This window comes from Schistocerca serialis, chromosome 2 (genome assembly GCF_023864345.2).
Source record: "Schistocerca serialis cubense isolate TAMUIC-IGC-003099 chromosome 2, iqSchSeri2.2, whole genome shotgun sequence".
NCBI classification, from domain to species: domain Eukaryota; kingdom Metazoa; phylum Arthropoda; class Insecta; order Orthoptera; family Acrididae; genus Schistocerca; species Schistocerca serialis.
Genome location: NC_064639.1, coordinates 48,007,171 through 48,022,772, shown reverse-complemented (window position 1 = coordinate 48,022,772; position 15,602 = coordinate 48,007,171). Strand labels below are relative to the sequence as shown.

Below are 15,602 nucleotides of genomic sequence, written 5' to 3'. Positions count from 1 at the left end.
TGCGATACACCAGTCCGTTTCGGCGGTTTACCACGCCTGCTCTCGGAAACTGAATCCGAGCTCACACAATAAAGCATACATTATGTGTAGACAACTAGCCTACTCGTGTCCTCATCGCTTTCACAGCGACGACATCGCAGAGCCAGTATAGGCAATGAGCACAATTTGCTAGCAAGATAGTGCAGTCCTACCTGTTGTGTGATGATGTCCGCCGTCCAGCAGTAGAAATATATCTGGGTGCTGTGGAAGGGCAGGACCATGGCGTACTGCAGGGCTGTAAGGGCGTCCTTAATCTGCACACACACATACACACATGTATCAAAGACAAATGTTCCCTAATGTCTCGCCTGCACGTATCATTAAAACAACAGAGGCACGCATGTTTACCAGGGCACAGTACCCCAATGAAGTTGACTACTGTAGATGTATAAAGAACAGATTGAAAGGAATCTACTGTATCCTTTACTGCTTTCATCTTCTGACACATCTCTACAGCAATCATGTATTAATGCTTGATGGGTTTTTTCACAGCTGAGCTATCTGGCTTGATATCGTTTGTCGCTCCGACGTGCTATCTTCTCTGAGATGCGAGTTGTCCTACGAGTGATCAAAAGCACCTGGATGCGTAACTCTGGTCTCAGAGTGTACAACCAGCGTGCCTACAAATTCGTGCCCGTCAAGTCGCAGTCAGGTGAATTAACTCCATTGCTATGTAAAGTGATTAAAGGCGATATACACATTTCAGATTATAAACCTAGTGCCACGGACTACATCGGTGACAAACAGGAAATTGTCAGATCAGCACGATATCACTTACCTGTCACATTGTGCAAATATCTGTGTTGCAAAACTAGAGTACTCTACGCCATTAAGCGACAAAACAAATGTTAGTGGGGAAAGCATCACTTCAGATACTAGGTGTGCGAAAATGTATTTCGGGATCCGCATCAAGTGGGACTGATGGATGACATCGAAAAAGTTCAAATAAGGGCGGCTTGTTTTGTACTATCGCGAAATGGGGGAGACATGATACGTGCGACGGGATCTTCTCATGAAATTTCAATCACCAGTTTTCTCCTCCGATTGCAAAAACATTCTGTTGGAACTCATCTGCATGGGGAGAAATGATCATCACGCTAAAATAAGAGAAATCAGGGCTCGCACAGAAAAATTTAAGTGCTCGTTCTTCCCACGCGCCGTTCGAGAGTGGAACGGTAGAGAGACAGCTTGAAGGTGCTTCATTGAACTCTCTGGCAGGCATTTTACTGTGAATAGCAGAGTAATCACGTAGATGTAGATGAAGATGATTAGTCTTTCAAAGCCCGGTTCATGTGAGACTTTTAAAATGGTACAACAGTTCACCATGTTCTTCACCAGAAACCTTGATCATGCAGAGTAATAGATTCATTGGTTTGGTTTTGGTTTTGTTTTGTTTTAGGGCGCAAAAACAACTGGTGTCATACTCGCCCAAGTCAAAACTATAGAACACGAAGACAGAGAGGAGATGAAAAACGACTATACGTCAATCCCAATCGACGAAAGAGAAGACAGCTAAAAACAGGGACGTGGAGAAACGGCTATAAAATACACCATAGAGAAACGGAGGTTCATAACTAAAAATTACATTGCCTTCGGCATATTGCCTCGACGGATAAAAAGTAAAACGCGGTCCACAGACCGCGCGTCGTTTGCTAAAATGGACGATAAATCAGACGGCAAACCCAAACGGGAACGTAAACGGTTAAAAAATGGGCATTCTGTCAAGAAACGGCCGACAGTTAAAACTTGAACACAATGTGCACAAAGTGGAGGGGGAGCGCCACTTAACAAATGGCGATGGCTAAAAAGGCAGTGCCCAATAGGCAACCCAGTTAAAATGACCTCCTGTAGGCGGGAAGGCTGAGCGGAGGTCGTCCGAGCTGCTGGGAGGGGCTTAATAACCCGGAACTTATTCCCATGAAGGGAGGACAAATGGCGATGCCAAAGGGACACCACCTGCTGACAGAAGACAACACACAGGTCATCGGTGGGAATATAGGATCTAGTGGGCTGAGGTACGAGGACTGCAGCTTTGGGAACAGCATCAGCAGCCTCGTTTCCTCGCAGACCGACATGACCAGCAACCCAATTAGACATCACAGTGGCTCCATCAACAGCGACAAGTGACAGTTTTCCTGGACCCGTTGTACTAACGGATGGGGAGCAGGAATACAAATTAATTTATTTTGCATTCAGGCGACACTTCACAGCCACGATGCAGCAGATGAGCAACATATACACTACTGGCCATTAAAATTGCTACACCAAGAATAAATGCAGATGATAAACGGGTATTCATTGGACAAATATACACTCCTGGAAATTGAAATAAGAACACCGTGAATTCATTGTCCCAGGAAGGGGAAACTTTATTGACACATTCCTGGGGTCAGATACATCACATGATCACACTGACAGAACCACAGGCACATAGACACAGGCAACAGAGCATGCACAATGTCGGCACTAGTACAGTGTATATCCACCTTTCGCAGCAATGCAGGCTGCTATTCTCCCATGGAGACGATCGTAGAGATGCTGGATGTAGTCCTGTGGAACGACTTGCCATGCCATTTCCACCTGGCGCCTCAGTTGGACCAGCGTTCGTGCTGGACGTGCAGACCGCGTGAGACGACGCTTCATCCAGTCCCAAACATGCTCAATGGGGGACAGATCCGGAGATCTTGCTGGCCAGGGTAGTTGACTTACACCTTCTAGAGCACGTTGGGTGGCACGGGATACATGCGGACGTGCATTGTCCTGTTGGAACAGCAAGTTCCCTTGCCGGTCTAGGAATGGTAGAACGATGGGTTCGATGACGGTTTGGATGTACCGTGCACTATTTAGTGTCCCCTCGACGATCACCAGTGGTGTACGGCCAGTGTAGGAGATCGCTCCCCACACCATGATGCCGGGTGTTTTTCCCTGTGTGCCTCGGTCGTATGCAGTCCTGATTGTGGCGCTCACCTGCACGGCGCCAAACACGCATACGACCATCATTGGCACCAAGGCAGCAGCGACTCTCATCGCTGAAGACGACACGTCTCCATTCGTCCCTCCATTCACGCCTGTCGCGACACCACTGGAGGCGGGCTGCACGATGTTGGGGCGTGAGCGGAAGACGGCCTAACGGTGTGCGGGACCGTAGCCCAGCTTCATGGAGACGGTTGCGAATGGTCCTCGCCGATACCCCAGGAGCAACAGTGTCCCTAATTTGCTGGGAAGTGGCGGTGCGGTCCCCTACGGCACTGCGTAGGATCCTACGGTCTTGGCGTGCATCCGTGCGTCGCTGCGGTCCGGTCCCAGGTCGACGGGCACGTGCACCTTCCGCCGACCACTGGCGACAACATCGATGTACTGTGGAGACCTCACGCCCCACGTGTTGAGCAATTCGGCGGTACGTCCACCCGGCCTCCCGCATGCCCACTATACGCCCTCGCTCAAAGTCCGTCAACTGCTCATACGGTTCACGTCCACGCTGTCGCGGCATGCTACCAGTGTTAAAGACTGCGATGGAGCTCCGTATGCCACGGCAAACTGGCTGACACTGACGGCGGCGGTGCACAAATGCTGCGTAGCTAGCGCCATTCGACGGCCAACACCGCGGTTCCTGGTGTGTCCGCTGTGCCGTGCGTGTGATCATTGCTTGTACAGCCCTCTCGCAGTGTCCGGAGCAAGTATGGTGGGTCTAACACACCGGTGTCAATGTGTTCTTTTTTTCCATTTCCAGGAGTGTATTACACTAGTTCTGACATATGATTATATTATCACGCAGTTTGGGTGCATAGATCCTGAGAAATCAGTACCCAGAACAACCAACTCTGGCCGTAATAACGGCCTTGATACGCCTGGACATTGAGTAAAACAGAGCTTGGATGGCGTGTACAGGTACAGCTGCCCATGCAGCTTCAACAGGATACCACAGTTCATCAACAGTAGTGACGAGCCAGTTGCTCGGCCACCATTGACCAGACGTTTTCAATTGGTGAGAGATCTGGAGAATGTGCTGGCCAGGGCAGCTGTCGAACATTTTCTGTATCCAGAAAGACCCACACATGACCTGCAACATGCGGTCGTGCATTATCCTGCTGAAATGTAGCGTTTCGCAGGGATCGAATGAAGGATAGAGCCACGGGTCGTAACACATCTGAAATGTAACGTCCACTGTTCAAAGTGCCGTCACCAATGGCACTCCATACCCGTAACCAATGGCACCCCATACCATCAAGCCAGGTCATACGCCAGTATGGCGATGACGAATACACGCTTCCAATTAGCGTTCGTCGCGATGTCACCAAACACGGATGCGGCCATCATGATGCTGTAAACAGAACCTGGATTCATCCGAAAAAATGACGTTTTGCCATTCGTGCACCCAGGTTCGTCGTTGAGTATACCATCGCAGGCGCTCATGTCTGTGATGCAGCGTCAAGGGTAACCGTAGCCATGGTCTCCGAGCTAATAGTCCATTCTGCTGCAAACGTCGTCGAACTGTTCGTGCAGATGGTTGTTGTCTTGCAAACGTGCCCATCTGTTGACTCGGGGATCGAGACGTGGCTGCACGATCTGTTAGAGCCATGCGGATAAGATGCCTGTCATCTCGACTGCTAGTGATACGAGGCCGTTGGGATCCAGCACGACGTTCCGTATTACCCTCCTGAACCCACCGATTCCAGATTCTGCTAACAGTCATTGGATCTCGAGCAACGCGAGCAGCAATGTCGCGATTCGGTAAACCGCAATCGCGATAGGCTACAATCCGACCTTTATCAAAGTCGCAAACGTGATGGTACGCATTTCTCCTCCTTACACGGGGCATCACAACAACGTTTCACCAGGCAACGCCGGTCAACTGCTGTTTGTGTATGATAAATCGGTTGGAAACTTTCCTCATGTCAGCACGTTGTAGGTATTGCCACTAGCGCAAACCTTGTGTGAATGCTCTGAAAAGCTAATCATTTGCCTATCACAGAATCTTCTTCCTGTCGGTTAAAGTTCGCGTCTGTAGTACGTCATCTTTGTGGTGTAGCAATTTTAATGGCCAGTAGCTGCCATTGTAGCTGTTGCAAACCAATCCTTGGATTGACCACTACAGAAGAAGAAGAAGAAGAAGAAGAAGAAGTGCAACTTATGAGGTTAGCAGGAGTGCAATGCTGATTATGGACCAAACACTGAACTCAGTCATTGACCTTGAATGCATGTCATCTCATAAAGCCCGTCTCTGTCCTAAGCTACACTACGCTCCCGTACTTCGACTTCCGTCCTCTACCTTCCGCTCTCCTAAGTCATGTCCCTACCCCTACACTCTTACCCTTCACAGTCCAATATTTTACTGACAATTCAAGTGAGGCGGCCAATCACATCCCGGTATTTTGATGGACATTAGAAAACAAAAAAAAAGGTCAATCAGTGTTTAGCTGCCATCTTGGACACGCGGCAAGACCTCTCTTCGGACTAGGAAGCGCCAGGGGTTCTCTGGCGCGGGGATCGGTGGTTGTTGACTGGAGTGACGCAAGCCAGAAACGTGGCGGGCGAGACGTGGCTCCTGTGCACAGAGAATTGGCCAGGAACAAGTGGTGTGCTCGGTGGCCTGCAAGGCAGTGCTATTGCATAAAGCATAAATGCATTTGTGGCGATGTAAGCAAGACGAAGCCGACGTTCAAATTAAGGTATGATGTTACTGTGCCTCTGATGAGAGTACTGGAGAAGCCTCGTAGTACTGTTCACTGCTGCCGTCACGGTCTATCAGTTGCGAGTACTGCACACATCAAAAAAAGTTTTGCATCAACCCGGTTCCCAGAACTCCTGAAGACAGACGTTGACTGTGGATATCGTATCACAGACGCAGTCCCTTTGACTGTTTAGTGATCTAAACCGCCCAGAGATGTAAACAACCACCTATTGGACGGAGGGGGTCCGACAGCCGATCAGTTAAGAGTCATTCCATCGGGCAGGAGGTACACGGATCATGTTGTCTGTAGTTCAACCATGCCTAGACCGTAAATACCGTGGTTCAATCGCTTCCGCATTGTTACTTTGTGCCAGGAAGGGCTCTCAACAAGGGCAGTGTCCAGGCGTCTCGGAGTGAACCAAAGCGATGTTGTCCAGACATGGAGGAGATACAGAGAGACAGTAACTGTCGTTGACATGTCTACCTCAGGCCGCCCAAGGCCTACTACTGTAATGGATAACCGCTGCCTACGGATTATGGCTCGGAGGAACCCTGACAGCAACGTCACCGTGTTGAATAACGCTGTTCGTGCAGCCACAGGACTTCGTATCACGACTCAAACTGCGCGCATTATGGGCAACTTCACTCCTGACGTCCATGGCGTGGTCCATCTTTGCAACCTCAACACCATGCAGCGCAGTACAGATGGTCCCAGTAACATGCCGCTGAGGCTTGGCATCACGTTCTCTTCAACGACGAGTATCGCATATGCCTTCAACCAGCTGTTAATTATGATTGTTTGTTAAATATAGGCATACGTGCAAATGGGGAAGATTCTTGCCAGATTCCGGAGAGTACTGGACGGCAGATGAAACAAATTTAAGGGCGAGAGGGTGCTGGAAAATTTGCCTAGTAGATAGATACGATGGTGACAGAAAATTTAGCTGCCAATTGCATCCTCGGAACCGTTTGGATTACTAAGGCGGGATTAATTCCCAATTTGTCTAATTGCCAGCTTTGTTTTAAATTTTGTCCCAAAGGATGTTCTACTTTTGCCCTCATGAATAGAAGACTGGTGTGTTTCTCACAGGGTAAAAAAGGGAGTCAACGTGGAATTGATTTGTTGGAAGTACAATTGGCTCACTTGGATGATGTAATAATGGAGAAAATCAAAGGAGTTTGCGCCGAGTATTCGGGTGTTCATACAGATAAATTAGGGTATACTGGATTACTACAATACTGGGTCAAGCACCGGTAAAGCAGCCACCTACTAGATTATTTTCACCTAGGCTGAAGTTTTTAAGAGAGCAAGTGGACAAGATGTTACAGAAGGGTGTCAGTCGCTTCTCACAATCACCTCACGCTGCACCTTTGTTTTTGGTGCCGAAGGCCAGTGGCGGACAGCGAACAGTGGTTGACTACCGGGAGCTTAATGGAAAGGTCGTGTTACGGTCAATACCTCTTCTTGACTTGCACTGATTTAACAGAGTTTACATATTCATCATGCTTGACCTCACCATCTCAACCCGGGCTATAATCACAAATCGCTGGATGAAGCCAGTAAACAGCTTGTGCTTGTGACTGGAACTTATTCGAGTTTCGTGAAATCCCATTCGGCCTAGCGGCAGGTGCGGCTGTACTTCCCCAATTAACTGATGTGGTATTTTCGGATACCAACTTTGAACATGTGTTCCATTTTCTGGACGATCTTGTCGTTTACAGTACTCCTATACCAGAGAAAATTCAACATCTACATGATGTATTTGAACATTTCAGAACGGCTGGGTTAATGGTCAATCCCACAGACGTAATATCTGTGGGACTGTCTGTGAATTTCTTGGATATATTGTGATGGCAGAAAGTTTATCTATTGATCCCGCAGAGGTACAAGCAACTGAGGAATTCCCAACACCACGCAATATAAAAAAAGTTCCCAGATTCGTTAGGATAACATTTTTTCAGGAAATTCATTGGTGGATTTGCTAAAAAGGCTGTCCCACTCAATGAGCTTGGAAAAAAGGAGTGTAAATTTAACCGGGTGGCATCTAAGCAGGCAGCATTTGCCAGTTTGGAAGAAGCTTTAAAAACTTCGCTAGTAGCGGCACTATCCTATTTTAATATGGACTTTATATTACAAACAGTTGCATCAGCTTTAGGATTGGGAACGGTTTTGCTGAAGAGCAGGGAGTGGACATCAAGGTGATCGCCTATGCCTACCAAACATTCAACGAATCGGAGAAAAGATATTCTTTCTGCGAGCTGGGGGCATTAGCGGTTTTATTTGGTATTAAAAGGTTTAAATACTACCTTGAACATAGTAAATTTTCGCTCGAACTGGACAACGAAGTCCTCAGGCTGGTATTAGCCAGGTCCCAGAAAACTGGATACATTGCGAGGTGGGCCACAAAGATTTCGATTTTTTAATTCGATCTGCATAATATTAAGGTGTCAGCAAACGTGATCACTGATAACTTGAGACGAATGTTTGCAGAAGAAGAGAAACAACAAGCGAATGAGAAGGGTTCTGCAGATGGGTATGAGGAGCCTATTCTGCCGTCTATTTTAACTCAGATTCCGTCTCTTTTCAGGAATATTAGAGGGTTTCAGGATCAGGGCCAGGATCTATTCCTGGTCAAAGAAAACCTGAGAAGAGCTGAAATGATAAAATACACTCCTGGAAATGGAAAAAAGAACACATTGACATCGGTGTGTTAGACCCACCATACTTGCTCCGGACACTGCGAGAGGGCTGTACAAGCAATGATCACACGCACGGCACAGCGGACACACCAGGAACCGCGGTGTTGGCCGTCGAATGGCGCTAGCTGCGCAGCATTTGTGCACCGCCGCCGTCAGTGTCAGCCAGTTTGCCGTGGCATACGGAGCTCCATCGCAGTCTTTAACACTGGTAGCATGCCGCGACAGCGTGGACGTGAACCGTATGTGCAGTTGACGGACTTTGAGCGAGGGCGTATAGTGGGCATGCGGGAGGCCGGGTGGACGTACCGCCGAATTGCTCAACACGTGGGGCGTGAGGTCTCCACAGTACATCGATGTTGTCGCCAGTGGTCGGCGGAAGGTGCACGTGCCCGTCGACCTGGGACCGGACCGCAGCGACGCACGGATGCACGCCAAGACCGTAGGATCCTACGCAGTGCCGTAGGGGACCGCACCGCCACTTCCCAGCAAATTAGGGACACTGTTGCTCCTGGGGTATCGGCGAGGACCATTCGCAACCGTCTCCATGAAGCTGGGCTATGGTCCCGCACACCGTTAGGCCGTCTTCCGCTCACGCCCCAACATCGTGCAGCCCGCCTCCAGTGGTGTCGCGACAGGCGTGAATGGAGGGACGAATGGAGACGTGTCGTCTTCAGCGATGAGAGTCGCTTCTGCCTTGGTGCCAATGATGGTCGTATGCGTGTTTGGCGCCGTGCAGGTGAGCGCCACAATCAGGACTGCATACGACCGAGGCACACAGGGCCAACACCCGGGATCATGGTGTGGGGAGCGATCTCCTACACTGGCCGTACACCACTGGTGATCGTCGAGGGGACACTGAATAGTGCACGGTACATCCAAACCGTCATCGAACCCATCGTTCTACCATTCCTAGACCGGCAAGGGAACTTGTTGTTCCAACAGGACAATGCACGTCCGCATGTATCCCGTGCCACCCAACGTGCTCTAGAAGGTGTAAGTCAACTACCCTGGCCAGCAAGATCTCCGGATCTGTCCCCCATTGAGCATGTTTGGGACTGGATGAAGCGTCGTCTCACGCGGTCTGCACGTCCAGCACGAACGCTGGTCCAACTGAGGCGCCAGGTGGAAATGGCATGGCAAGCCGTTCCACAGGACTACATCCAGCATCTCTACGATCGTCTCCATGGGAGAATAGCAGCCTGCATTGCTGCGAAAGGTGGATATACACTGTACTAGTGCCGACATTGTGCATGCTCTGTTGCCTGTGTCTACGTGCATGTGGTTCTGTCAATGTGATCATGTGATGTATCTGACCCCAGGAATGTGTCAATAAAGTTTCCCCTTCCTGGGACAATGAATTCACGGTGTTCTTATTTCAATTTCCAGGAGTGTAGTATGTCATGAGGGACAGAGACGTATGTTGCAGAGAATGCAGCTCAAAACAATTGACGGTTGTCGCTCCTATGGAACAGCGCCCTTTGGTCATCTGTTATTTCCATGACTCACCCGTGGATGGGAATTCGGGAATCTGGAAGACCAGGGAAACGGTCTGGAATCAGTTTATCTGGAGTGAAATCCATAAAGAGATACGCAGTGCAGAAGTGGCCTCTGATGTCTGTGCCATTAGTAAGCCAGCACAGAATAGTAAGTTGGGATTCTTAGCATCCAAGGCAGTGGATAAATCTTTCCAACGATTGCAAATTAACTTTATGGGTCCTCTGCCTCGATCAGCTAGTGGTAATAAATATATTATCGTGTGTGTGCGGATGCGTTTACGTGATTTGTTTTGTGGCTACCGACTCACGCCGCTAACACACAGATAGTTATTCAGAATTTACAAGGCATTTCGGGAACATCTGGATCACCCCAATCTTCAGTGACGGATAATGCTACCACCTTTACGTCTACCAAGTTGAAACAATTTTGTCTTGGGATCGCAATCCGTCATCTTGCAATCCTTTGTATGCAGAGTGAATGAATCCCCATTTGAAATCTATAAATAGCACACCATTGCAGCAGTCAATGCTCACGATGGCCTGCAGTAGCGCTCGACACGAAAGTGATAACACTACTCACGTTGGATATTAGGTTATCCACCCCTCTCTGCAATTTGTGTTCCATTGAGGACTTGTTACTGGATAATACAGGTACTCGTCAAGTGATTGCAAACTGGGGGTCGCCAAAAAGGAATATAAGAAAGAGAACGTAAACGCTATAATCAAGGGAGGAAGCCGAATACTTATAGACTTTGGGACTGGGTGTTCATAAAGAACTATTAAGGCTTTAGTAGGGTATCACAGAGGATAACTTAACAGTTGCTGCTACTTTTCAAGGGACCCTTGGAGGTAATTGGATATCTAATACCCGTTACGGTGAACTTAAGGGACGTGAGACCTTTAAACCGACACACAGATTGAAGCTCACCTCTCCCAAATAAAATCGGGTCATCAGGGCAAGTATGGGAGCTTTGGTGCTGGCAAAAATCGTGGGGTGGGGAGGGAGTATGTGGCGTGGGGGCACTTACCCACTTATCGACAGTAGCATCAAGGGCTAACGTCCTCTCTTTAGACTGGGAGTGGCCGGAGGTTCTCTGGCGCAGAGATCGGCCATGAGTGAAATTGTAGTTGACTGGAGTGGGGGAGGGGGGGCGGGCGAGGAGTGAGCGGTGGGCCGAGAGACCTGGCACCGGTGTGCACGGTGCCTTGTTCGAGCAGTGTTACTGAAAGTGTCAGAGCTTCGTCGGAAAACGTGATAACTGCATGTGTGCCGATGTAAGCACGGCGAAGCCGACGTTTGAAAGGAGCTGTTATTGCACTGTGCCTCTGCTGAGAGTTTGCTGAAGAAGCCTCTTGGAACTGTTCATTGCTGTTGTCACAGTCTATCTCTTGTGAAATACCAAGTACTAGTTGTGGTTCGGAGACAAGATGCTCAATTTAATACTGGTCACTCCTTCACAACGTGTCAAAAACTTTTGTCATCTTCTGCTAATGATGTTAACTTACACGCTATCACACAGTGAAAACTATACGAAACTATGCACCATCTATCACTAGTTTCCAGCAAGCAGGGAGGGATGGGAGGGATGCTGCCTTTGTGTGACACGGGGAATGCTATGCTGCTGTGTGCATCTATGCTTAGTCGACAGTCTCACCTTGATGCGTTTTGCTTGTTGGAACAAGCCCTGAAGCGCTCTCGTCGACAAGTCTCAATTTGCTGACTAATCACTTTTTCCTGTTGGAAAAAGTCACAAACTGTAGGAACAAGTCTCAACTTGTTTAGTCAGCTACTTATAAGGTTATGTTTTACAATTTCACCTAATAATGGTGCTGTATGTGGCAAACTGTTACTATTTTGCCGTAAGATAGTGATGTATGGGGCAAATTTCAACAGTTTTACTGTAACATTTTGATGTATGAGGCAATTTGTAACACTTCTGCTGTAACATTTTGATGTATGAGGCAATTTGTAACACTTCTGCTGTAACATGATGTATAGAGCAAATTTTTACAATTTTGCTATTACATGGTGATGTATTTGGCAATTTTTCACAATACTGCTTTAAAGTGGCGACGTATCAGGCAATGTGCGACAATTTTGCTGCAAAATTTCGATTTATGAACAGAAGTACCATGTAGCTTCCACAGTGTGATAGTGTAAGACAGCATTATTAGCAGAAGTTGACAAATGTTTTGTACAGCAAGATAAAGTTAATACCCTAGTGGAGCCATTTTAAATTTTGGTTGATCTGGAAAAGTAGTTGGAAAAGTAGTAATAACAAGTTTTGTTCATTAAGCTATTTCATCAAAGTGTCCCGCAGTTTCCAATGTGAGATAATAGCATTCACCCTATAAGCTAACTGTAATTGCCCAAACTGCATTCAGTGTGATGATAGTCACCATAATTGGGGTGACTGCAGTCATTGCTTGACTGTAACATTGTGGTTTATGGGGTAATTTGTTACAATTTTGCTCTAACATGGTGATATATGGAGCAATTTCTTACAAGTTTTGCTGTTAACATGGCAATATGGGCGAATGTGTTACAATTTTGCTGTAACATGGCGGTGTGGGGGGGCTGAAGTGTCACATAGTCTACATTGTGCATTAACATAAATTAGCACTATCAGCAGAAGGTGACCAATGTTTTGTACCGTGTAATTTAGTTTTACCTAGCTTGGGGAGGGGGGGAGTCACTATAATATTTATCGGTTTAGCTGATCTAAAACACGTTACTGACAAATGATACAGCCAGTTAAGACATAGGCATAACATTGTTTTCTTTGGAACAAATATCAAACTATTCTCGTCGACCTGTGCGTTTTAACCAGAAAGTTAGGTCAGCAGTAGTGCTATGCATGTCATGTAATGTTACAGGACAGACATTTACATATATTAATAAGTCATACATACGTTTTTGGTTTCTTTAAAATTTGGCACAGTAATCGAACTATACTCATCAACAAATGCAGCTTTACCAGTATGTTACATAGGTAGTACTTGCATATTTTTTGTAATATTATCGCACAATTTGTTATATATTTCGATAAAAAACTTTTTTGATCCTGTAAAATGTAGTACAGTGGTCGATTTGTTCTCATTGACAAGTGCATCATAAACTTTAAGTTAGATGAGCAGTAGTGTTATGTGTGTTATGTAATGTTATAGAGCAAATCTTTACATTTTTGGATAAACGATATAGACACTTTATGAATTCTTTAAAGTATGGTAAAAAGACTGAAATAAGTTCATTGATAAATGTGGTTTAACCTGTAAGTAGTGCCTGCACTCAAGCAACGCATATCTTTTTAAAAATCGTATAGAATACTACAGTTATGACAGCACTGAAAATTACACACAAGTTTGTGGAAGCTGGTACCATAGACCTTAGGCTACTGTTGCATGTTATTAGGGCACGCAGCAATGCTATCTTTAATCCAATAGTCCGTCTCACAGCCTGTTTATCGGCACATCGTCTGCGATGCGAGAATTTCAGAACCACTCTGAAATAAAATCACCGAAGCGTACTTCTTAGGCTTACAGAGGCCATCGATATAAAACCTGTCGAAACTATATTGGTAATACTAAGGATCTGGTTCTTCGACAAAAAATGGTTCAAATGACTCTAAGCACTATGGGACTTAACATCTGAGGTCATCAGTCCCCTAGACTTAGAACTACTTAAACCTAACTAAGCTAAGGACATCACACACATCCATGCCCAAGTCAGGATTCGAACATGCGACTGTAGCAGCAGGTTCTTCGACATTCGTTATGATATTGTGCAGTGCGCTATTAACTCGAGGCAGACTTAACTGTGTGCAAATGATTGCAGTGGTAAATAACATTAACAAAATTCAACTCCATATGAATGGCAGCGCGACTGGAACAATAGGACTATCGGTTCATGTGTGTATGACTTTTTTCCAAGTGTTAAGGACAGATTATGAGCATACCTAGACAACCTGACTAAGGGATGATGCACTTTATTACTGGACATGGTACTTAACCTGTCTACTTACAAATATTGGGAGAGAGGCAACAGCTGTCTACAATCGCTGAGAAGCTGGGATGCCTGAATAAGTAGCGCTCCAATGTAATTTACACCCTCTGTAAAGGAGGAGGTGATTGGACGATTTGAATTAGTTAAGATAACCAATGGATGGAGTTACTTTAATGTACTGCCAACAGAATATCAAGAGCCCTTTGTTTTATAACAGGGAGCAAATGGAAACTGATGATGAAGTACGGCCTAATATACCTGGTAACGAAATGGATCAATGCCTGTGACGTTTGGAGCACATCCATAGAATCACACCAGCAGCAGGACAACCTTACAAAGTAGTTCAGTCATGGAACAGTGAAGGGGAAACTTCATCAGAGAGAAAGAGATGGTAATGAATCAGAATGAGATGCTAATGAGTAGGCTAATTAATGATGTAATGTGTTAAATTAGAGTGTGGACCTTGCCGTTGGTGGGGAGGCTTGCGTGCCTCAGTGATACAGATGGCCCACCGTAGGTGCAACCACAACAGAGGGGTCTCTGTTGAGAGGCCAGACAAACATGTGGTTCCTGAAGAGGGGCAGCAGCCTTTTCAGTAGTTGCAGGGGCAACAGTCTGGATAATTGACTGATCTGGCCTTGTAACATTAACCAAAACGGCCTTGCTGTGCTAGTACTGCAAACGGCTGAAAGCAAGGGGAAACTACAGCCGTAATTTTTCCCGAGGACATGCAGCTTTACTGTATGATTAAATGATGATGGCGTCCTCTTGGGTAAAATATTCCGGAGGTAAAATAGTCCCCCATTCGGATCTCCGGGCGGGGACTACTCAAGAGGACGTCGTTATCAGGAGAAAGAAAATTGGCATTCTACGGATCGGAGCGTGGAATGTCAGATCCCTTAATCGGGCAGGTAGGTTAGAAAATTTAAAAAGGGAAATGGATAGGTTAAAGTTAGATATAGTGGGAATTAGTGAAGTTCGGTGGCAGGAGGAACAAGACTTTTGGTCAGGTGATTACAGGGTTATAAATACAAAATCAAATAGGGGTAATGCAGGAGTAGGTTTAATAATGAATAAAAAAATAGGACTGCGGGTTAGCTACTACAAACAGCATAGTGAACGCATTATTGTGGCCAAAATAGACAAAGCCTATGCCTACTACAGTAGTACAAGTTTATATGCCAACTAGCTCTGCAGATGATGAAGAAATTGATGAAATGTATGACGAGGTAAAAGAAATTATTCAGGTAGTGAAGGGAGACGAAAATTTAATAGTCATGGGTGACTGGAATTCGTCAGTAGGAAAAGGGAGAGAAGGAAACATAGTAGGTGAATATGGATTGGGGGGAAGAAATGAAAGAGGAAGCCGCCTTGTAGAATTTTGCACAGAGCATAACTTAATCATAGCTAACACTTGGTTCAAGAATCATGAAAGAAGGTTGTATACCTGGAAGAAGCCTAAAGATACTAAAAGCTATCAGATAGATTACATAATGGTAAGACAGAGATTTAGGAACCAGGTTTTAAATTGTAAGACATTTCCAGGGGCAGATGTGGATTCTGACCACAATCTATTGGTTATGAACTGCAGATTGAAACTGAAGAAACTGCAAAAAGGCGGGAATTTAAGGAGATGAGACCTGGATAAACTGAAAGAACCAGAGGTTGTACAGAGTTTCAGGGAGAGCATAAG

The 15,602-nt window shown here is 46.3% G+C and overlaps 1 protein-coding gene across 1 annotated transcript in view; it reads right to left on the bottom strand.

Annotated features, from left to right (window-relative positions):
• The window catches only part of LOC126455431 (odorant receptor Or2-like), a 107,100-nt gene that overhangs the window by 70,305 nt on the left and 21,193 nt on the right, over window positions 1–15,602 (bottom strand). The window contains exon 3 of the mRNA XM_050091180.1: window positions 192–293. Coding sequence (XP_049947137.1) covers window positions 192–293 — 102 coding nt within the window. The remainder of the gene's footprint in view (window positions 1–191; window positions 294–15,602) is intronic.